Source organism: Pipistrellus hanaki (assembly GCF_964339955.1).
Source record: "Pipistrellus hanaki genome assembly, chromosome: 8".
In the NCBI taxonomy this organism is placed as follows: Eukaryota; Metazoa; Chordata; class Mammalia; order Chiroptera; family Vespertilionidae; genus Pipistrellus; species Pipistrellus hanaki.
The window spans coordinates 82,173,962-82,199,298 of record NC_140510.1 but is presented as its reverse complement, the minus strand read 5'-3'; the positions used below and the strand labels follow the sequence as shown (position 1 = coordinate 82,199,298).

The following is a 25,337-nucleotide window of genomic DNA, read 5'->3' as shown; positions in this document are numbered from 1 at the left end:
AGGACTTGGTTTAGTGGTGGTAGAGGGGGAGGGTGGTTGTGAATTAATAGAATTAATCATGTCAGAAACATAAAAAATTATTAGAAGATTAAAAAAGACTGTAAATGGTTAAAATTACCATTAAAAGTTACTCAGAAAAAAATAAAAGCAACAAACATTTTATTTTCCTGAGGTCTCATCATTTAGATGTCAATTCAAATGCTCTCCCTCTCTCCAGGGCAGTTGGCCCTGACTATCCCTTTATCATCTCCTTCCATCAGGCTGTTCACCCAGGGTGCCAATCAGTTCATGAAATCACCTTATGAATCTGTTTATACTTTATTTATTCTTATCTGCCTTCCCTACAGATTATACACTCCTAATACAGTATGTTGTTCATTGCTATATTCTCAGCGCCAAGAAGTCATCTTAGCTTATGCTAAATTCTCAATAAATAGCTGTTAACATATGCACAGCCATTGATGCATTATTTATATTTTTTTATTTGTTAAGCCATACCTCTGGGCAGCTCCATCTGTGTTCAAGGGCACTTTAGGGAGAAAGGTTTCTGACTATGACTTAGGAAATAACTATTTGAGTTTCAATATTATGGCAATGAACATAAACTCACTCTCTCAAGGGAATTTGAAATTCATAATATCTATTGTGCAGATCACAAGGTAAGTAAATCTTCAATCACCCCATTGACTGGACTATCTACCAGATGATTGCAGACGTTTACTGCACTAGAAAAATACCATCATAACTAAATCTAGGATAAGAATACGTGTGGAGGAACTGCTGGGGAGGCTGAAAAACTCTAGTCTCCTTTTATAGTGTGTGTCATGTTTAATTATTCCTTATTGAACAAAATTATTTTAGAGTATTGTAAAATTTTTTTTATAAAAAAAGCCCAGAGTTTAAACATGTTCATTCTCCTAAAGGGCAGGTTAGGATACAAAGTCTAACAAAGCTCATCCTGAATGTTCTGAGAAACAGAACTTGTTTTCTAGAAAGCCCCTTGTGCATAGTGTTGACGGCTGAAGGGACAGGATATATTCCGAATGCTATGTTGCAGCACCCTAATGGTATCATGTGTACTTTGGGGCATGTGATCCTAGATGTTGGACACCATGTGCTCTATGTCTTTAATAATTGTCAAAATTTATCAAAAAGAAGATAGCTTTGATTGCTTCTGCAAAAACTTCCCATTAAACCACTATTTAAAATCTGATCTCTACCAAGGAAAAGATACTGCTTTAAGAGGCACTCATCTTTTAGAGATAATTTATGGCATAAATCTCATCACTTTATGAAACAAATCTCATTACTTTCAAGCTGTATGAGAAATTTGGAAGATGCTGTTTCAAAGTTGCTGATGCCTGTCAGTAATCTCACTGTTCACTTCATTAAAATATACATTAAATTACAGAGTACAAGGATATTTAGCACCCACTGCCATTCTTGTAGCCAGTAATTTGCATGAGGCTGGCGTACCCTCATAATCAATGGATCTAATGGGTTTTAACCAAATTTTACCATCATGTGAAAGAAGACCCATCACATCACTGAATAAAATGCTCCTCGGTGTCCTATACTAATGGGATTGTTGTGACCTCTTCAGTGATCTTTCCTATTGACTGGAGGATGTTTGAAATACAGAGGTCACAAATCTTATCAAATTATGAACACAGAGCTGGGACTTCTTTAAGAATTTTACTACTGTTGAAGCAAATAAAAAAAATCAGATGCATAATTTTTTTTTATAACCATTGCTGCTGGTCAGCAAATGTGTATTCTGGTTATCATTTGAATAACAAGTTAAATTGTAGCTGCTTTGGCTTTTTCTGAGTAGTGGTATTTTGAAAATACATTCTGGAACATTATTTCTAGGAGTCTGTTAAAAACCACTTCATGTTTGGTAAAAATGCAAACATTTTAGCCAAGTGATTATAAAAATTGCACACAGCTTAGCCTATGTAGATATGATAAACCAGGTAGGTGATAAACAAAAATTCACAAATATAAAATGCAAATTAAAAAAATATTTACTTGGCATATTTATTAAATGTAGGACAAACCAAGATGAGCTATGTATCTAGCTTGCCCTCAATAAATGACAATCTAAAAGATAATAGTGATAATCTAGATATCCATAAAAATATGTTTAATGTTTAAGGGTTATTGGAGTGAATCTTTATATTTCCAATTATAATTATTCCAAGTTAATGTAAAACTCAAGAATATTGCAAAAAAAGTTGATAAAATGCCCAATATAAAATTACTCATTATGAAGTACAAAAGAAAGTTTCCTCATTCTTGAAAATTCTTCATTATAGTTGCAACACAACAATGACATTATATTAATGGCTTTTCCCCCCCAAAGTTATTTTTTTCTTAAAATATGTATTTAAATAGACTTTGGCTTATGTTTCATGGGCAGGCAATTATATAATTACATACTGACTATTCTGATAAACTGGTCATCTATTGAACCAATTTTTTCCCCCTGAATGTTTTCAAAGAATCTTACGACAACAAACTGCAGCTTTTTCTGAGGTATGAATAACAATATATGGAAAGAAAATATAGATGAGGAGAATGTAAGCAAGACTATCTTTCTTTAGTTACAATCACAGATTTATTTTTTTAGGTAGGCAAGCACACTTATCAAGGAAATATCAGTTTGTGTTTAAGAGCTGGGGTTGCTCTTTCAGCCTCTACGATCTTAGGGGAACCCAATGGAATAGACAAAGGCTAAAGAATTCAAGATAAAGATTTGTATGAAGCACCACACCTATTCTTGTGAAATAGCTGAGAAAAGCAGCAGCCTCTAGTCCTTCACTGATAAGCTGGATTGACAGTTGACTTTCGCACAAGGAAGGTCCTTGACAATGAACCAAGTGTTTTCAGTAGAGCCTGCATGTCTCCATGACAGGGATGCGCCCCCAATCACCCATTTATGCAGGAGGGAAAAAGTGAGTAACGCTATAACTTCAAAACTTTACTCTTTGACATTGAAAAGGACAGATTATTGATGTCACTTAAAAAGCCAGTAATCTATAATAGCATGAAACAAGGCCCATATGTGGGTGGGGGAGAATATATCACTTTTAGAATTCTACGACCTGAAGGAATTATGTGAGAGACTAATTCGCCAGTGCTATTCTATGGGAGACATTAAAAGAAGGCGATGATGGAAAAGCGAGATGGCATAACTCCGCTTGCTGGCCTGACATCGCGACATTGAATTGAGGGCTTCCGGTCATCTAGGAGAGACAGGAGTCATAGGGTCATAGGCCTCGTACAACCAAATCCATTTGTATTGGGAGTGCCAATCAGATTATTACCTAAGAAATTCTCTTTGCTACCTTCAGTATTTCTCTGGGCAAAAAAAAAATTTCTAAAAGTTGACATATTTTTCTTCATTTTCTATTTGCTGGTAACATTGTCTTGCATGTTACAAAGAAGGAGTAATTAAAAATTAATAAAGTAAAGTGCTTTGTAACTGCTAATCTTAAAATATATTAATTTTCAAGTTTAAGTCCCAACAGCAATTTCTACTAAATTTTAGACTTCCTTATTTTACACTGACTTAACTCACAGCTTACCTCATTCGACAAAAATACATTGAGATGACTTATGGGCAATAAGATGAAAGTATAAAAAATCCTGACTGAGTAGTTTCTTGATAAACCTTTCAACATTAGTGTGCACTCTTATGCAAGGTATAGCTGATGCAGTCATAATTTTGAAACTATGTATAAATTTGGTAATCTTACTGTCCAGTAGAATTTGGTTGTATGGAATAAGCACATTTGGAACTCAAGGCCTGCCACCAAGTACTATTGTTTTACCTTGGCCAGATCACTTAAAACCTGGGTTTTCTCATTTATAAGATGAAGATAATAATAACCTAATAGCAAAAGGTCTCTAATTTTCTCACTTGATTTTTTGAGACAAAAAGGAACTTTTAAACTATGTGAATTTGTAAAAAATATAGTATATCATCATAGCTTTCAACTTGATTGGGGTTTCTTTCCTTTATTTCCCTTTGTATATTATCAAGGAAGTTCTATATTAATCATAAATTAACTTTCTTAAATTATGGCATACACATTTTCATTTTTAATAATTTGAAATACTGAATTTGTACAGAATATATTGTCTAGAGTTTTGAAAATAATCTGGGTTTCATCTCTAAAATTTACACTCAGATCATGGTTAGACTGAGAATAACATTGGACAAAATTTTTAGATAGTTAATTAGATTCTTATTTACAAAGATAAAATTTTAATTATTAGTCAGATTTGTGATATATATATATATATATATATATATATATATATATATATATATATATTTAAACATGGTAACTTGAGATCACATTTTCTTGTGTCTTGATTGAAGTCTTTTATAGTTTCAATGTGAATGTCCTAGACCTAGAGTCTCATTAACAAAAAGAAAATTCTGTGTGATTATTCTTTTTTTTCTCTCCCTAATGAAGCTTTCTAAATCTGAGTCAAAGGTTTGTTACTTTAGCAGGATTCTTGGAGAAAAATTAAAGTTATAATGAACAATCATTTTAGTGTTTGTTTTTTTAAATTGACTTTAGAGAGAGAGAGGGGGTAAGGGAGAGAGAGATAGAAACACTGATGAGAGAGAATATCTATTGGCTGTGTCCTACATACCCCCTACTGGGGATCAGGCCACAAATGAGACATGTTCCCTGACCAGGAAGGAACCAGTGACCTCTTGGTTCATGGATCAACACTCAACCACTGAACAACCCCAGCTGGGCATAGACTGAACAACTTAATTTTTTTCTTGTCATATTTAGGAAAGGAAAATAAAACTAATTTGCAGTGAAAAATAAATGTAGTTTCAGAGAGCTGTGGCTTTTCTTTCTCTATAAAGAAAAATGAAAATTTGGTAACTACTGAAAATTTTTCCAGTTGACTATGAAATTTCTAAGTCTGAAAAATTATCATTAAGATCCCATGTATTTTTGTTGTTGTTGTTGTTTTAAATTTATATTTCACTGATGTAGGAATTAAAAAAACAACAACAACATAAATTTGCAAAAATATTTGTAGTTCAATTCTCACTGCATCCAGAATTCAGGTTTTGTTTGATTATTTTAATGGATGGGAATGCAATTCTTTAGATGCATGCATCTTTATGGCCATGGAAGTTTTTAAAACGAAATAAATCTAGCCCTGTAAAATGTGGAGCTGGGAAAGAATTTTCCTCATGTTAGCAATGTACTACACTTTGTCAGAAAGACACAGGACCTAATGTGAAATATGTGACTTAGAACTGAACATACATTTCAGAATATAGGACATGAATATGCTGAAATGGGAAATAGGCCATCTCTACCACGTCTTGCATAACATCCATAGTGAACTTATGGAGGCTGGTCAGGTGCAATGCACAGAGCACTGGAATTAGAGGAAGAAGTCCTACCTTCTCATTTCTAAAATGAGAATAAAAATGCCTAAGGACTAAATCATTCATGAGGGAACACTGGTGCAAAGTATTTCATAAAGTTGTCAACAATTACTTATTTTGATGATTCTGTCACTTCCCTGATCCAAGCCCTTCTTTGGTGATTCTCTACTCAGCCCTGGCTTCAGTTCCAGCCCCTTAGCCTGGCACTGACATTGTGAGCTTGCCCCATGCTCCCTTCTCACTTTTCTCTCTCTTTTTGTCTGCTCTGTACCCTATGCTCTGGCCACCAGGGTTATTTCATATTTCTCTGTACGTGCTTTGCATTTACTTTTGCAAAATTTCCCATTTTGTCCAAAATGCTTTCAATGCACTGAAATTCCTACTCTTAAGATACCTTCCTACAGACTGAATTGTTCCTTTCTTTAGGGGATTTCCTAGAACAGTCATTATAGGACCCCTGTTGTTAATGGCACTTGTGTTACTCCTTTGATAGACTAGGAGCGCCTGGAGGGTCAGATTTATGTCCTACATATTTTGGTACTCCCCCACAAGACCTGCCATGCCTCCATATTTAGTAAAATGAGATACAATAACATCAAAGTATGAATTATGCAAGGTCACTTGAAAAGATATAATAATGGATTGAATAAGTAATCAGAGAATATATATATTTTTACTTAATGATATAATGGGATATCTATTACATTAAATTAAAAGTACTGACTTGTCACATAATTGGAAGAGAGCACTTGAGATGTCCAAATAATGAAAATTTTATTATCTTTGTTTATCTATTTCATTGGAGGATTCTCATAAGTGGAAAGTTATTAAATTGTTATACATAATAGTTTCTATATTTAGGAATTATAATATTATAATAATATATATTTATAATACATATAAATTATTATATACCCATGCAAAGTATCATATATCCAAGAACAAAGTTGTACTCCTTGGAAACAAGCAGATAAAGATATATGACTAAGCATGTCTACTGTTCAGTTTGTATATAACACAGGCAAGTTTGTGTAAAGCAGGCAAATCTAGATGCATTTTAAAATTTACCTGAAAAGAGATCCCTAAGACCATCCACAAGCAAAGTAGGTCCTATATTTATCAAAACCTAAAGGTTTTATAAATTCAGTAATGGAGGCTTGAAAGATTTGATGACAGAACAATTTGAGGGAAGTGGAAAGGGAAGAAGGAGAATTTGATTCTAGATCAGAAGTTGGCAAACTTTTTCTATAGAGGGTCAGGTGGTAAATATTTTTGATCAATGAGGATCGGATGGTCTCTGGAGCGAATACCGAACTTCACATGCTAGTGTAAAGATACCAGAGACATACATGAATCAGCATCACTGTTTCCCAATAGAACTCTGTTTACCAAAACAGATGGTGAGCTGGACTGGGCTAATGGATCATAATGTACTGACCCTTATCTTAGCTTTTTGATTATACGTGACCGACACCATTCTCATTATAATTTTAAATAAGTAATTTCCCAATTAAATTGTTTTATTCAACAAAATTAATAAATTGCTATAAATAATCAGAGTAAATGTAATTTGGGGAATTTTAAAAAGAATTAGACAATTGAGGATAAACTGAGATGTAAAGACTTTTTTATCATTAACTGCCCCGAAGAGTTGAAGAAATAAAAGATTATCTTGAGTCATTAGCAAGATATTTCTTAGTGATTAACTTCCAGATGTTAATAGAAGTTCTGAGGGGGAAAAGTGTTTTACTGTTAAATACATTTGTGAAATACTGGATTAAAATCAGTAATAATAGTAAAAATGTCCCATAGTTTTTATGCATCTCTTTTTGTGTGCCAAGTTTTTTATTCTTATATCTCTTTTAGAGATGTGTACACTGAGACATACTGACGTACAGTAACACGTGCCTGGGTCACTGAGCTGGTAAGTGGTAGAGCACCTTCTAAAATCCAGTTTGCCGTCACACTGTTGAGATCTGAGCTGTTGAACTGTACATATTGACTCTCAGATAAGCCTTTTAAAAATATTCAAGCACTGTCAGTACACGAATGTGGTTGGCACATTTCTAATAGATGTTTGAGGAATCGTCACTTCCTAAATTTACTTGACCATGACAAAAATAAAAATCCTTACAGAGATTCTCACAGGGGGCCAGTGTTCCCAGAAGACAGTCTGAACAGGGTTACATTATGGCAGCAATTTCCAAGTCCAGCTGATCATTAGAATAATCTGGGAATTTTTAGAAAAAGAAAAATTTAAATAATTTTAATTGTAATTAAAAAAAGGGAGAGGTCAAGGCATGTGAGTTTTTCAGTAATCCTGCCTTAAATGATACTGATAATGTGCCAATTTAAGGATATGCTTTTCTTCTAATGCCATGCAACCTGAGACTTTTGCATACCCCACCCATTTCACACACTCCCTTCTTCCAAGAAGGGAGAAATGAGAGACTGCAGAGTAAGAAGAAAAAAAACAAAAATCAAGAACTTGGTCATCAGTTCCTAAAAACACCAAATGTATGCAATTTAGTTCCTTACAAATGTATAGCTAATTTGGTTCCTTTGTTACTTCCTAGCATAGTTACCACCTATGAAAATAGTGTTTAATCTAATGTATTTTTTTTATTTTGGCCTATAGTTTGTTAATTAAAATGATTTTTCATTTTCAGACCCTCGTTTTTATCAGAGTCTTTTCAAACTTAAGAGTAAATTTTGCAAAAAGAGTCTGTGTCAGACTGATTTTAGATATGCCAATATTTTATTGTTCTAGTGTATTTTAACTCTGGGTTGTCATGATGATAGGTCCTACTATCACATTTCTATAGACAATTGGCTGAAATAAATCTTTGCATCCAACATATTTATTAGAAAGGAAGATGCAAATAAACAACATTTTTTTTTCTGTTATGCCTACAGGTGGTAAATTGTCGGGGGGGAAAATCACAGGAAAGCAATGTATTAGTAACACTTTTGCCAACAATGAGCTATGTATCTGTTTTCACTGAGTTTCTGTTGGCCTTGTTTTACCATCTGTAAAATGCATTGGGCAAAATAATTTTAAAGTTCTTTCCCAAATCTAAAAGTTCTAATCAGCTCTTAAAAGTAGGAAGGACCTAGACTATGAAAAACAGACCATGATACTTGCTTTTTATAAATAGAATTTATATAAACTCAGACACTAGAAATCTAATCCTATGCCAAAAAGTAACAATGGTAGTCAAAGGTCAGTATTAAAACAAAATGATTTCAAAATTCCATTCAAGTAGTATTTAGTTAAAAAACCTTTAAGCAGTTAGAATTTGGTTATAAATCAATATGTAATACTATAACTTTCAAATTCCCAATACTATTTACTCTTCATGAGACATATATGATGACACTGTAGTATCATATCCATCCTATAGCTAGAAAGATGAAAATTATTTAATTTTATTTATGGTCACATTGTATCATAATAGGGAAAACATAAGAGTTTGACTTCTATCCACATTGGGTTTTTTTTTATGTTTTAATTGATTTCAGAAAGAGAGAGAGATAGAGAGAGAGAAAGAGAGAGAGAGAGAGAGAGAGAGAGAGACATAAATGATGAGAGAGAAACACTGATCAGCTGTCTCCTGCATGCCCCACACTAGGGATGGAATCTACAACTTGGGCATGTGCCCTGACCGGGAATTGAACTGTGACCTCCTAGTTCATAGTTCGAAGCTCAACAATTGAACCATACTGGCTGGGTGTATCCACTTTAGAAAACTTTATACAGCCTTAAAATAATATCATTTGAAAACTTTTTCAGGAGATAAATGATTTTTCTTATCCCTTTAGTACTTCATTCACGCTTTTCATGGTGTCACTTAGTCCTTGCAAAGATGGCCTTATTGAGATGTGCTATGTGGCAGGCTGGAGGCAAGGGAATTGACAATGGAGGTGTGTTAGACTGAAATTACTGATGTTAATCAGTGGTGATGATAAAAGTGCAAAGTCTAGACTCTAAAATAAGCCAGTTTCCAATTAACAATGGCTATTGTTTGAGAGAGATCACCTGGATAAGCAAAAGCACTGATGGCTTCAAATCGCCTCTTAATTATGCTGCAAGCTCTTCCTGGGAAGCTTGGCAAAGTACAACTAAAACATGAACCAGTAAGCTTTCCTTTATAAACACTGCCTGATGTGCAAATCAAGCTGTAGGACAACAAAATAAAACAAAAACAAGGAGAAGTAGAAACACAGGATTCTTATTATCTTAAAGTAAGATTTTCATGAAGAACATTCCAGCTCCCTCAAATTTCACTCACACACACACACACACACACACACACACACACACACTTGAATGAATGTATACAGCAATCTCAATTGAGATTATATAGATTAATCTATAAACTGTGCATAAAATATGTAGACCCGATTTATGAAATAATATATAAAAAGTAGAAAAACATGATTGGCCAATTAAGTATTTTGGAGACTATAGCCACAATTAAAAAGAGGCAAATGTCTAAAACATCCCTAACCTAGTACTATGGGAGTTCTTGTGGAAGGGGGACTACCAGGTCAGTCTGTTTTCTCTTTCATCTGCTCACACCAGTGGAGAGTCAGTAAGGGATGGGCTGAAGTGTCTGCAAAATGGCTGATGGCTGACCTCAGCTCTGAGATCGTCATTCACAGCGACAAGCCCCACAAATCTCAGATGTGGCTGCAAATCAAACAGGGATTTCCCATGTGCACAGGGCACAGAAGCCAAGTCACAAATCTTTGTAGTCATTCTTATCACGCGGCTACCATCATTAGCAGCAGCATCTTGCAATACGAAGGACAGCAATATATATCAGGGGACAAGCATGAAAAACTATTTCCACATACAACTCACCAACGGGCTGCCTTGCTCTCAATTCTCCTGAAATTTAAAAGCAAGAGATCTGTTCCGACTGACAACAAGACTATTTCACCCATTCCAGGATTATCTTGGAAGCCATTTATTTATACTTATTCCCTCATTAAACAAACAAACAAACAAACAAGCAAAAAACTTTCAATAAAGAAAACCATTCCCAATTATCACTGGAGTTTTTGAAAAAAAATTATTGTAAAAATCTGATCTATTTCCTAGATTTAGGATCATTTTACAGTATTAAGAATGCCAAGTGAGCACAATATAAAATTAATGAGGAAAGGTACAAGGAACTTTCTAAATTTATGTTTTAACAAATTTGACTTCTGTTCTCTGAAATTGGCCAGAGATTATACATATTAAGTAGAAGTTCCCTAGCTACGTACAGAGATAGGACTTTCCCACGGAGAGAGTTCACTCTGAGACCGTGTGTTCTGCTTGCCAGGCTGAGCCTCGGTGAGCAAGAGTCATCACCGACTGGAATTACTTCATCTGTGGTATTTTGTGGAAACTTTAAAGGAGAACCCATTCCTGAATTTACTCAAAAGCCATTTTAATGTTAAAAACCACAACATACTCCGCAAAACGGAAGTTATTTTGCAGAATCAGCAACTGTCGAATTAGTCTTCTCAATCTCAACACAGATCCCCAATAATTATTATATAAAATTATGATAGTTTTGAGGACTTTCTTTAGATGGAATCTTACAAACGTCCCTGGTAACTCCATTAACCATTTGTCCAAAATTTGTAAAACCCCTCTTGAATAAAATATTTAAAAATCTCACTCATATACTCAAGATCCACATGCTTGTTTGTTATTAGAATAAATACAACCTTCACAGGGCTGTAGGCAGTTAGAAAGACATAAGCAGAGCAAGGACAATGGGCCAGGTAGAGAAGGTCACCATGCCCTAGCCTGTTTGGCTCAGTGGATGAAGCATTGGCCTGTGGACCCAAGGGTCCCAGGTTTGATTCTGGTCAAGAGCATGTACCTTGGTGGCAGGCTCCTCCCTGGCCGGGGTGTATAATTGATGTGTTTCTCTCACATCAATATTTCTCTCTGTCTGGCCCTCTTCCTTCCACTCTCTCTAGAAGATCAATGGAAAATATCCTTTGGTGAGGATTAACAAAAAAACAAAACAAAACAAAAGGTCATCAGGTTGGAAAGACCCAGGTGCCCGGCAATGGACAATCAACTGTAGGGTGGGACCTCGCCCCTAGGATGACTTTTCCTCCCCTAGCATATTGCTGGTCATGATGTTTGGTCCCCCTGACCTTTCCTCCATCTATAGAGATAACATCTTGTCCTCAGTTGTATTTCAGCTCCAGGCGCAAATAAGCAATAAAACCAGCCATGGCTGATGTCAGAACCAGCTGCATGGAATAATGACCTCCTTGCCCTGGTGCCAGCCAATCACTCAGTGGAGACCACAACCCTGAATGGACACCTGGAACGCCACTAAACATTCTCTGAAGATCCTTCCCTGAGACTGTCCCTGAGATCTACGCCCTGAAAACCCTTAGGATGGAGGACCCACTGTGCTCTCCCTCCTGAGAGCAAGCCTGAGCCTTCCTCACTCCCAAGCTCCAAGGCCTCTTCCTTTACATCCATACCTGTCTCCTCAGCCTATTTCATCTAGAAACTACTTCTTCTCCCTCTGTAATTTACCAAATAAATCTTCTCTTACAGTTCCAGTCTTGCTCTAAATTCTTTCCTAGCCAGAACCCAAGTTCCAAGGTTGCTTAACCCAGGTTTGATCTGGCCCCACTGGTCAGATATATGTTGCCCTTGCCAGCACCTACAACATCTCTAGAAAATGCACTCTGTTCCTAGTGCAAGCATAGAAATGGGGCCTTTCATAGAAACGGTGCATGGCTTGTGGGTGAGTGGGTGGGTGGGGGGTGTAGTGAATTGTGCTTCTGAAAGGTGTTAGCTATTAGTCCTCTCAATTGAGATCTTTTTACAGCCACAACCTTCCCCTATTTTTCACATATTTGGTCCTTAATTACCAGAACATGTTGCCTTCCATTCTTCCACCATATTAGAATTTTCCTTTCTGCTCAAACACTTTTATGGATTTAATGCTAGAAGAGTGGACATTCGTGAAGGGGCACAGATTAACGAGAAAGCTGGAGAGACTATTTTCCTGTGAGGGTACCCACTGAAGAGCAAGTCAGTTCTCAAACTTAACTGGGATCTACAGTTTTTGTTTTTAAAAAATATATTTTATTGATTTTTTGCAGAGAGGAAGAGAGAGGGATAGAGAGTTAGAAACATCGATGAGAGAGAATCATTGATCAGCTGCCTCTTGCACACCCCCTACTGGGGATGTGTCTGCAATCAAGGTACATGCCCTTGACTGGAATTGAACCGGGGACCTTTCAGTCTGCAGGCTGACGCTGTATCCACTGAGTCAAACCGGTTTTGGTGGATCTACAGTTTTTATGGGCAGGATGATTTGGCAAAATACTCTTAATTTTTTGTCCTCTTTGCTTCTTTCATCCAGATTTAAATAGTAAATGCAAAATTCAGGGCAAAAACGAGGTAGCCTACCACAGCATGAGACTATGTCTACATTTTTTTTTTTTTTAAAGCACAACATATATAAAAAATGTGCAGAAGGAGAAAACAATCACACCAAAATAAATAAATTAAAGTAAGAATCAAAACCCTGACTTGCTGTCTTTGGCCCGCAGTGGGAAAAGGGCAGGAGTCAATGCCTGCGGAGAAAGGAAGATCTCTGGTGAATCCACATCCTGAACGAAGGGCACTGGGTGTGGAGCGGAGAAAATCGCCTTAAAGTGAGACAGGCTGTGTAAAAGCTGAACCATCTCTCCCAGCTGCATGTAGGATAACCTTCAGTGTCTGACCTAAAACTAAATCAGTACGAGTTTTAAAGTATAAAAAAAAAAGAATCCAAAAAGGCTAATTCTAGCTGAGCGAGAGTGATAAAAATACTGAGCAAAATAAGAAACTATTTCTCCCTTTGGGAAACTCAGCATAAGATAGTTAAGCCAAAGCTGACAGAGCCTACATTTCCAATCAACCTTTTTCTTGTAGAAAATGCTATTGTAATGTATTATTTATACTCCTTATCTCTTCAGAAGTAGGCCTACTGTCTTTTTGCCTGGGTACACATAAAAGAAAGATGAGAGACCCTACTATATAAAGTGACCTTTATCTTAATACAATATTACTGGAACAGTGGAAAATTTAGAGTTTTCAAAAAAGTAGAGAAATCTATTTTCATAGCTTGCATCTATCATGTTGAAAAATAAATCCAACCTTTATACATAACGTTGCTCTTCATATTGGTGACACTCGTGGCTCAATTTACATTTGAATTTGGTGATCAAAGAAGATTGAAGGAGAGATATGTTTTGCAACTGTGTAGAGTGAGGCAGCACACCTACAACAGTAGGTGGTCATTATGGCCCTGGGAAGGAGGCAGACTCTAAGAGGAACCTTGCTTAGAAAGAGGGAAGAGACAAGTAGAAAGCCACAGGATGGAAATAGGTGTCCCGTAAACAAGATGGGTCATCTTTAGGGGACTAAAGAGTACTCTTTATCGGAACATTGAGCACTTCCTTTCACTAATTAAAATGAAGAGATCAACAGAAAGAAACGAAGGTATTTTAAAAACACTCTAATTAACTTCTTTATTCAATGAGTTCAATTATGACCTGACTCGGATGTCCTTCACCAAAAATGTATTGGACGCCTGCACTGTGGTTCATGTATTGCCAGGGTTGGGAGCAGAAGAGAATAAAGAAAATTCTATCTCTAGGTTTACAGGGTTCACTGTCTAGCAGGAGAGACAGGCTGTGTCAAATTACATTACTGTAGTGCCATGAAGGCAGCAGAGGTGGTGAGGAGCTGAGATTCTGCAGCCAGGCTGCTTGGTGGGGATCCTACTTCATTCACTGTAGAGCTGTAGGAGGTTGGGCAAGCGACTCCGCTTTGATGCTTTGGTTTTGTCTGTAAAACAATGCTGAGAAAGTGTACTACTCATACTGATGTTATGAAATGACATGCATGTTAATACACATAAAGGTTTTAGCAGCGCCTGGCTAGGATTACTGTTCTGGTTTTAATGCTATGCCCAGCCTGCTGTGCAATGACACAGGAGAAGTGTGAGACCCTGCAGTAGGACAACCAGAGAGAGCTTTCTGGTGGAGATGAGATTTAAATGGAATTTTGAAGTAATCTGCTGGAATTTATACAAGAGTGTGATGGCAAAGAGTATGGGGCGGCATGTCCAAGCAAACAGGGAAGAGAAGCCACTGAGAGAGATACTTGGAGAGGTAGATGAGTAGAATCTAGGCTATACTAGGCAATTTAGATTTTTATCCTAAACACAGTCCTGAATGTTTGTGCACTTATGCATGCTGATCATCTCATTCTTTGTTTTCTGCAACAGTCTCACCTCCTTAGCGATCAATTAATTTTCACCTCTTATTCAATTCTATTTGGCTACAAGGTTTAAAAAACCATACTGAACTAGTAGGTCATCTCTATGCACAACAACCTGCATTTTATTTCTTGTTATTCTTTAGACTGAATCTAAATATACTGGCCCAGTATTCAAGTTCCTCTCTCCACTGTCCAAAACGTACAAATTTACTTTTCTCATTATAATAGGATTTTATAAGATCCAGCTTCTTTCTTGTTATTCTCATCTCCCTCCTATCTCTGCAGATTTTATTTGCCCCAATCTCTGATTCTACTCAAGCAGTTCCCTTTTTGGCACTTTAATCTCTCCAGATCAATTTTAATTACTTTGTTTAAAACAGGCTCAATTTTGACCATCCTGAAGAAAAAGCAAGTTTGTTGACTAAAACCTTACAGCATATTGGTAAGCTTCTGACACCACATTTCTTGGTGCTGAGCTTCATAGTAACATAGTTAGAGAGCTAACCCCCTACCCCATCTCACTCCACATGGTCCATACTTTTCCATGAGTGGAGATTATGTCTTCCAGATATCTTACTTTCCAATATAGGATACACCTATAGTATCCTATATATTAAACATTCCAATAAACTCTTGTAGATGATGATATTATATGTATAATATAACCTCCATAACAAGATTATTATGTGAAAGTTTCTTATGCGTTTAAAAATTAATTACTTGTTGTTTGCAAGCTGAAATGAAAGAAAATCAAGATAATAGGTTATGGCTGGTATTTACTTAGGTGTATATTCTTCACATAAATATGTAGAACATTTTAAAAAAAAGGTTTTGGAATTCCTTCAATTGAATGACTTTTAACATTGGTCTTCCATTATAAAATGTAGGTCAAGTCATAGAGAATTTACAACTTAGAGTCAATCCCTGGACATTAGAGTTTAGAGGAATGAGAACACCATTTATTCAATATCTACTGCGTACCAGTCATTACAAGGCTGCTAACTTTGCATAAATTATCTAATTAAATCTTTCCAATATCTCCTCCCAAGAAAAGTAATTATTATGATGGTCATTTTTTAGCCATCTGGCTCAAAAAAGTTTAAGGACTCTTTCCAAAGTCTTGAATCTAAGTAATCATTTGGGATTTGAATCCAGGTCTATCTGGCTCTTGAGCCAAAGTGCTTTGAGAGGTTCTGTGGACTTCAGTTAGAATGGCAGTATTTAGAAACAGGTAAAATAACTTGACAATTTGGACAAGTAACAAACTTTCTTGGTCTCAGCTCCATATTCTTAAAAATTTGCCCTAGATAATATTTAAATTGTTTCAGACAAGTGGCATCTTTTTTTTTTTTTTAAATCACATTTAAAGATCGCATGACATAGAGAGTTAGGTGGAAAACTTGCTATATAATGACTATAGCAGGATCTATAGGGGTGGGCAAAAGTAGGTAAAAGATAAATAAATAAATAAATAAATAAATAATCTTACCTAATAATAGACAAACATGTACATTGACCATACCTCCTCTATGCCTACCAGCCTATCAGAAATGATATGAAAATTAACCCAGCAAAAATGTCAGTTAATTTGCATACACAGGGGCTGAGTGACTGGGGCCAGATGCTTGTGTCATTGCCATGGCAATGATGTAGGTGTTCTGCCCAACCCTCAGTCTTTCAGAGCCTCTGGGAAGCATGGGAAGGTGGGGTTGGAGCAGATAGATATGGCTCCCAGAGCAGAAAGAGGCAGCTCTGGGACCTGAGCAGAAAGGGGCTGGGCCAGAGTGGAAAGGTGGTGTCAGCAGCCAGGGAAAGGAAATCCCATTCTAGCTCAAATCTCCATGCATCGGGCTTCTAATACAGAAATAAAATGTTTCACATACTTACAACTGTAAACCTAATTTTGCCAATGCCAAAATGTGTCCAATATTTTAGAGACCATAAGATATTATTAAATGTACTAGATGCCCAGTGCATGAAATTCATGCAGTTGGGCGGGGGGGGGGGGGGGGGGGTGGTCCCTCAACCCTGCCTGCGCCCTCTCGCAGTCCAGGAGTCCTTGGGAGATGTCCAACTGCCAGCTTAGGCCCACTTCCCATGGTCTAACCTGACAGTTGGACATTCTTCGTGCTGCTGTGGAGGCAGAAGAGGCTTCTGTCACCGTTGCTGCACTTACCAGCTGTGAACCTGGCTCAGGGCTTCTGGCTGAACAGCACTCAACACTGACCACCAGAAGGCACTCCTGTGTTGAGTGTCTGCCCCCGCATGGTCAGTATGCGTCATAGCGACCAGTTGTTCTGCTGTTCGGTCAATTTGCATATTAGCCTTTTGTTATATAGGATTACACTCTAAACTATTATTTGATGTCAGTAATGGTAATTTGTCTAGAGTCTCAGGCCTCTTCTCAATGTTGAGCCACAACGTATTTTAATACATGAAAGAGAAAAGTCTAGGATAACATTTATGTGTAAGATGGTTGAATGTGATAATTATCTTTAAAAGCCCTTTCCTGTCCTTAGAAATCTATGTAGAATGATTGGTTTTCCTTGGGTAACTCGCAACTAGTTTATACCTACAATCTGAAATGGACTGAAGGCAATGAAAGGCTAATATACAGAATGCTCTCATCATTATTAGTTAAAACCTTTCTTCCACACATTCACTTCTCTTCCCATTTGACTCTTGTGGAGGAGTTTGGTCAGGGCTGATGACTGAACATTCTTCTCACACATACACAGCCATACTGGAAGCTAGCTCTATCTTCTTCTGTGGATGAGGTTCTGAGACTTTGTCACTGAACTTGGTTACATGAAATTAAAATCTTTTAAATCAAGTCATCAGGATGACAGGCAGTCCATGGAATAAACTGCCATTGCATTTCAGGAGAATAATTTAATACATTAATTTATACCCTCAGGGCTCCAATCTGGCTTGTAAAAACCCCTAATTAAAACTAGCCATTGGAGAAAAGAGACTCTAAAAAGAGACTCTAAAAGGAAACAAAAATGAGCTCCAAGTTACTTGGAAATATAATAGAAGGATATAAGAAAGGCCAGGAAATTCCATGGAGGCTGAAAATATTAGTCTTTTTTTTTTTAAACCACTTTTTACAATGGACTATGATAAAATTCCAGTTCACTTTGGGATCCTGTAAGTAAAATACAAAACAAAAAATCTACTGACCAGAGAACAGAATGGGGACTGTGCTCTACAAGAGTAGGTCCGATGTGTGAATATGAAGACCATAGCTCAAAACTGTGTCTCTCCAGCATTGCAGTTTCTTCCATTGAATAGATAGTTCTAGCTTATGGTTCAATGGCTCCAAATACAGGCTAATAAGCCACATCAAAAAATCTTATAAAATGTAAGCATTAACTTAATAGACACATAGTTTCCAGTTAAGTGTTTCCATCAGAAAATATAGTTTGTAATAACACAGAAGAAAATTTTAAGGAAAAAAAGATGTCATCATGCCACAAATATCTCTGAAAGAAAAAAATTATTGTGAAACCCTTTAGGTATTGCTCAACAAACCAATTAGCTGTTTGTTGACGGCAGTGGTACCTATTCTAACTTGGTTATTGTTGTAAATTAAAGGGAAATTTACAAATGTCTTCCCAGCTTTAATCTTAATGTAGTAATTTACTAAGTATGTGGGGTGAAAAGTTAGTACTCAAATAAAAGACGGTAACTCATACCTTAAATTCCTCCAAGATTTTGTAAATTTTCCCATGATATTCACAAAAGTTTTTCACTTCTTTGCACTCAGGACAGCATCCATTGTGTTCCACCTTAGTACACTTTGGGTGAATTTTAGGGCATTCTGGCTGGTCGCAAACAGGTCCATCCAGAGCGCAGACACAAGGGCAGTTGGAATGCCCTGGGAAAAATCGTTCTCCCAATTTGTACACAAAGCCGCTGTCATCCACACACCCTTTCCCTCGATAGTCATCGAAGATCAGGTTGTCGTTGCTGGAGGTCGGGTCCCCTTCATCAGCAGGGTAGTCTTCATGACTGATGGCAGCAGAGGTGACCAATCCAGGGATGACCAACAGAAGTATGCAAGCTTCATGGATATGAAGAGCCATCCCCCTCCTCCAAGGCTTCTGGATGTGCGCCTACTACTGGATATACTCAGCTCCTTCCATGGGGAGGGGTAGGCTGAAAAGAAATATTTTTTAAAAGTAATTGGACATATATAAAGAAAATGGAGATTTCTTTAACCCTATGCTCTTAACCTGTTTATTTGGCATCTGTTTGGAAGATAGACTAGAAGCAGACTAAGTTCATGCAACTATCTGTGCTTTATTATGAAGTCTAGAGACTTGGTCCCTGACAACATATATGGAGTTCTTTCCCACGGGAACCTTAAGCTTGACGTCACCTTCTGATTTCTAAAGGTCTGGCTTTGTCTAGTTTGTAATAGATTATTTTACTGAACCTCAAAGAGTGATTTTTACAAGTGTTTACTTATAAATAACTCAGAATACTTGAATTTACATTTTTCTATTATTCTTTAAACTGTACCAGTCAGTGATAGAATGTATATGCATTATAACCATCTGTACAAAAAACTCATGAGATCAGTGAGAAAAATTCTACTTTTAAGAGAAAGGAAAGAAACCAACAATTGAGTGTTAGTTGTAACTGGAATGGAGCTATTATAAAAGCCTTCTGCCTTCTTTATGCCCATAGTTAGAGAGAACAACAATGGTCCCAATATGGGTTTCTTGTTTTCAGTAAATTTAAATCTGGATTTTGAAGTATAGACAAGAAGGAAAATAGATAACTATTCTACAGTGAATAAGAGAAAGAAAGATTTAAAATAACAGAGGATACAAGAGAACTCCTTGTATTTAAAATAATTAATTAAAACTACATATATTTGTATTACTGTCCACACCTTAATTTTACTCAGAGAGTAAGCACCCAGTGGGCAGGAAAAATGTATCAGATAATTTTTTATAGCAACTGGAATCTAGAATTTGTGTAACATTATTTGAATGTATCACTTTAATATATAATAAATACCATTTAACAATTTTGAAAACATCTCTCTTTTGACATGCCAAAGATATTTTGCATAAAAATGCCAGAGTAAAACTAATGGTTTCATAGAATGGTAATGAGGAGTTGCCATCCATAGAAAAGATGCCTTATTAGTTTGGTGGCAATCACATAGTATTACTGCTTGTGTGGAGCACTGCCCACTAGCAGCACTCATTTCAATGTTTAGAGTGACTAACTCATATAAAAACTCTGGGGAAACTGACTTGAGGGAATAATATATAAGGAAAAGTCAAATAGTTCATGTGTTTATTTAAATGATCTTGGCTTTATGCCAACCATCACTAAAATTGTATATTGGACATTTTCAGATGATTTATGAATATTATTTATCGATTTATTTTCAGATTATAATAGGAGCAATGATAAACCATCACTTTTCAGCCTAACATGCAGATGATACTTTTAAATAAGGTGAAGATGGCACTAGGGAACTTCATGAACTGATAATATTTGCATTTTAAGTTAGACATGCAAATTCTAGCAATAATAAAATAGACGGAGGTATGTTCATGCCCTCCCTTAAGAGGAAAGCTGTTCTCTAAATCCTTTTGGGTATGTAATGATAAGTGAGATGAATTTCTTTTGAAATATGTCAAAAATAATGAGTCATGACAGAATAAAAAAATGCAAACCTATAATTCTACTTGAGAGTCTGGAAGCTCCCTTTGACAAAGCATTTTTTTTCTCTTAAATTACTACAAAGGCTACAAACATTACAGAAGCTTCTGAAAAAAGCATATGTGTTTTTATTAATTAAGGCATGCATTTTATACATCATATATATATATATATATATATATATATATATATTATCTTGGAAGAAAAAATATATTGTGCTTCTTTTTAGTATTCCAGTAGTAACTATTAATACATGCAAAATAAGCCATATAAAATACCCATATCATTCTGCTACAAAAGGACATAGACAGAAATGATCTCTATAAGCCACAGGTAGGCATTAATGTCAGGTTATAGTAAATGTATACTTAAAGGTAAAAAGGGGTATAATATCCACTTTATAGAAACATTAAGCATGCTTTTATTACATGAAATACCTTTTAATATCTGCATGAAGAAAAACATGGTTTTCTTTTTAATATAACAAAGTTCTTAAGCTATGTTTTTTTTTTAAAAAAAATCCTCTTCATAATTGAGCTGCTTTAGTGCAGTTTAAGGCACTATTTAAGAGAAAAAATATTAGATAAATCCAGTACAATATTTATCTGAAGATTTTTAATAAGCAAGCAAACAGTGCTGAATGGAAGAACACTTTTCAGCTAAACTTTCCCCCTCCCTCCCTCCCCACATTGCTACACATCCTTTAAAACGACTGCATTTATTTCTTGGAGAAAACAAACATAACTCATGTCATAAGATACACTTACCTAATCACTCTGGAGGTTAATAGTGGTGATTGGGGGGGGGGGGGTCATAGACCAAGATGAACTCAAAGAGCAGGTACGTTTTAGAAAAGCAGTTCCTCTTTAATTATCCAAAGAATGCATTTTCAGGCTTGAATGAAAGGCGATCCATCTTCCCCACCTCTCATTTCAAACCACAGTCCAGAAGCAGTCTCCCGCCCTTCCAGGGAGAAACACAGCAGACACACATAGGAAAGATGCTCTGGACCCGTCTTCAGCATTCAAGGCAAGGAGCAATGCCGGTCCTGGGGACGTCCAGACCCAAGTAGCAGAATCATGTTGAACTTGTGGTTAGCGTTTTCCCCCTCAGATCCTTCTATGAAATCCCCCCGGCTGCTGACGCCTCCTGCACACATGAGTTCACTTGCACAGTGTTTGCCACGGCGGGAGAGGGGCTCTGGCTAGGCTCTGTGGATCGCAAACAGCAACAGCATGCTGCCGCCTGAGACCCGCTCCGCCGGCGGCCGCATCGGCACCGTCCGCGGTACGTTGCTTGAATCCCTCCTCAGACACCGGAAAAGACTAACGGTGGACGCGAAGGAGAGGAGCAACTTTCGCTGGGTCTCTGCATCACCGAGAGAGCAGTTTGCAGATGCTGATCTGGAGCCCGTGCTGCCGGCAGCCGGGAATTCCTCAGCACCGCGGACAGCGCCAACTGGCTCCTGAGCCCATCAGGGTCGCAATCCCGAGCTGCTGCGTTAGACCAGGCTGGTGTGGCACCTGATACAGCTGATGCATGCACGGGGCAGGGGGTGGGGGGTGGAGGAAGGGGTGAGGGTAAGGGGCCGTGGGGAGGCGGGGAAAGGCACTTTACGTGCGAGACACTTATTGACTTATTTGCATTGGATTACAATAACAAAATAAACAATGATATTCGATGCCTCCTTGGATGGGCTGCAGAGATGAAAGTTCGGGAAGAGCCTTGCATGTAGATTTAAGCCAGCTGCAGTCTCCGATGATCATTACTAGATAAGGCATAACGCTTGTCAAAGAATCTGCAAAAAAAATGTATGGGTCCAATGCTAATGGGCTCTTCCGTTGAAGGAACACATTCCCTGCGCTACACGGTTAAACTTCGGCTCTTCCTGTAGCTTACATTTGATTTTTTAAAAAAGTACCCTGGTTCTCCTGCGGTTTGTTCTCTAACATTCAGAATCAATCTCCTGTAATTCATCTGGTTTGTCATTAGGCGTCATTGTAAAGCTGTTTCTTCCAAACCTCTAGCAAAACATGCTCTGTTTCTATTGTAAAAATCTTATAAAAATAAGAAAGAAAGAAAAAAGAGACCCAGACACAAATAAATGAACAGAAAGTTTTGTTTTATTATTGGTAACAGTATGCGCATGAAAATATATATTCAAAGCATGGTTTAAAGCACATGGAAAGTGTTACCGGCTGGCATTTTTAACCGGGTATTGACTGGTCTGGGACTACAGGAGGCGTTGCCAAGCCTTACAGGGAATGCCCCTGCAGTGGGAGGTGCTGGCCATCAGGTCCACACCCGAACGGTGCCATCACAGCCTCCGGAAAACAGGCTCTTCCCGTCTCGAGAAAACACCACTGTGTGAGCTTCATTCTCATGGCCCATCAGTTTGTAAATCTGCCCTGATTGAAGATCAAGCAAATGAATGACGCCACTGCCACTGGCCTGAGCTAATATTCGCCCTGGAGGGAGGGAGGGAGAGAGAGAAAGAGGGGAATGCCGGAGTTTTATTTCCTCAGTCAGAGTTTATAAGCAATAGAATATATAGTTTTGCGTTAAAACATTTTAATGTTGCCATAATTGCAGCTGTCCCACTCCCTCCCCCCCGCCTTTGTCCACTTCCACCCACCCTCACCTCCCACCTCCCTTGGCCTTCACCCAACTATTGTCCATGTCCATGGGGATGCATATATGTTCTTTAGCTGATTCCTTCACCTTTTTTTTAAAAGTATGTTTTTATTTATTTCAGAGAGGAAGGGAGAGGGAGAGGGAGAGATAGAAACATCAATGATGAGAAAGAATCATTGATCCGCTGCCTCCTGCATGCCCCCTACTGGGGATGGAGCCTGCATCCTGTGCTGTGACCTGATCAAGAATCAAACCATGACCTCCTGGTTCATAGGTCAACACTCATCCACTGAGCCAAGCCAGCCAGGCTCCTTTCACCTTCTTTATCCACTCACCCACCCCTCCGCCCCTTGGGCACCAGCCAGTCTGTCCCATATGTACATGCTTCTGATTCCATTTTGTCCATTAGTTTATTTTGTTCATTAGATTTCACATATTGGTGAGACCAATATATATTCTGTCTTAATTTTAATTCAACAAACTCATTTTGTATTAGATACCAGTCATTAAATATGAACTAAGTCTTATCTATATAGAAAATAATTCCAGTCAAAATTAAGACATGTGGATGATTAAATTATAAAAAATTAAAATGAGGAAGTAAAACCTATTATGTTACTGACTTTATATGCAGAGGTCATCAAATGCTCTGCTAGTCTCCTTAAATTTGGGATTAATAAATAATATTGAGGAGATGAGGTTGAAAGCACTAAGCAACACAGCTTTCCTTTTTAAGTAAATTATTTTTGAGAAATTGTTAAAAAACACAAGCTTCAAATATATCCATGGCAAAGATATACACATATATAGTATATAATTTATTTAGATGTTAAAATTTGTATTATATGCAAGCTGTTTTATTATAATTATACTACATTGTTACTTAAGACTTTAATAATGCATTTATTCTTTAAAAACTGACACAACAAATTTCTTTGGGGTTGAAGTGAAAATACCTCCATTTTAAAGATAACTTTGGTTTTTATTAATCTAATTTAAAATTCAAAATTTAATTAAATTTTTGTTATATAAGGGAATTAAATGCAACACAAAGTATACTCATGATTTTCATACCATATTTTTTTTAGTGGATAATTTTGTAATTTTGTTATAGGAAAAAATATATCAGCAATTCAATTCTAACTGCTTTTATTTTTTAAAAATTTAGTAGCAAACTATCAGGAAATATGGAGGTAAGTAAAAGCAATAGATTATCTTTACATAAATTCAGTACATGGGTTAAACAAATATATTATTAGTACGATTCATGGGATTATCTAACACGACTTAAAAGGCATATAGTACCATTTTAGTAAACATTTAAAATTCATAAAATCCAATATGATAGATACTAGATTTAGAGACATAACATGGATAATTTTAAATAATCCCTATAATAATCTAATAATAAAAAATAATAGTAACTCTATTATATAGATGAAAAAAGGGGTTTGGAAAAACTAAGAAACCCGTCTATGGAGGGAGCTAGCATTTGATCACAAGCACTTTGAGTTATGTTTTCCACATCCAGGTAGCATTGCTATGGATGATGACTTCTTGACAAATTATAAGTAGGTGATATGTTGTGAAAATAGAATTTGTCTATCCCATGATGGAAATTCTATATGATAACACCATAGAGTCACAGTGAAATATTTAATCCACAAATTATACTAAAAATTGTCATGGATACCTCTAAAACAGAGAAAAGTTATAAAAAGAAAGCTAACCATGATAAATATAGCTTATTTGCAAACCTTTATAACTACTGGGCTTCTTCATCCAGAACAAAGCCTGACACAGCAAAGATCCTTAGGATGGATTAAAGTGTCCAAAGCAGCAGATGTGAATATTTATTATAAACTCTCTTCTACAAAGTCTTTGCTGACAGAAGCATTGCATATGGATTTCACTTCCTGCCTCTACAGGCAAGAGCTGCTTGTGACTTTTCTAAGAATAAAACAACTTTTTTCTTTGTAGTCTTCATATTATGGCTAGGAAGGGGGTAAATATCATTTACTATTTTTGAAACCAACTAGAATCAAAGCCCATAAGGAAAATTGAAAGAGTTAACATTAATTCATTATCTTTTGTTCAATTCAAATATGTAAAAGTTATAATTAGAAATAATTATAAAGGTTCTTGATGATTTCCAAAAGTTTGTGTAATAAAATAGAGGAAATGATGTTAGTATTTAATGTTAGGATTATATAATTCAGCAGCACAGCCTCAGGTGTTTTTTTTTGTTTTTTTTTTTAAAGTCTTTGCTATAACAGA

At 36.6% G+C, this 25,337-nt stretch overlaps 2 protein-coding genes across 2 annotated transcripts in view; both read right to left on the bottom strand.

Annotated features, from left to right (window-relative positions):
• Positions 1-21,739, bottom strand: part of VWC2L (von Willebrand factor C domain containing 2 like) — a 142,166-nt gene extending 120,427 nt beyond the window's left edge. Inside the window, exons 1-2 of the mRNA XM_084892643.1 lie at positions 21,194-21,739; positions 18,437-18,899 (exon numbers count right to left, since the gene is read on the bottom strand). Coding sequence (XP_084748769.1) covers positions 18,437-18,826 — 390 coding nt within the window. The 5' untranslated portion in view covers positions 18,827-18,899; positions 21,194-21,739. The remainder of the gene's footprint in view (positions 1-18,436; positions 18,900-21,193) is intronic.
• Positions 21,740-22,532: 793 nt separating this feature from the next.
• Positions 22,533-25,337, bottom strand: part of SPAG16 (sperm associated antigen 16) — a 563,299-nt gene continuing 560,494 nt past the window's right edge. Inside the window, exon 17 of the mRNA XM_084891337.1 lies at positions 22,533-22,894. Coding sequence (XP_084747463.1) covers positions 22,719-22,894 — 176 coding nt within the window. The 3' untranslated portion in view covers positions 22,533-22,718. The remainder of the gene's footprint in view (positions 22,895-25,337) is intronic.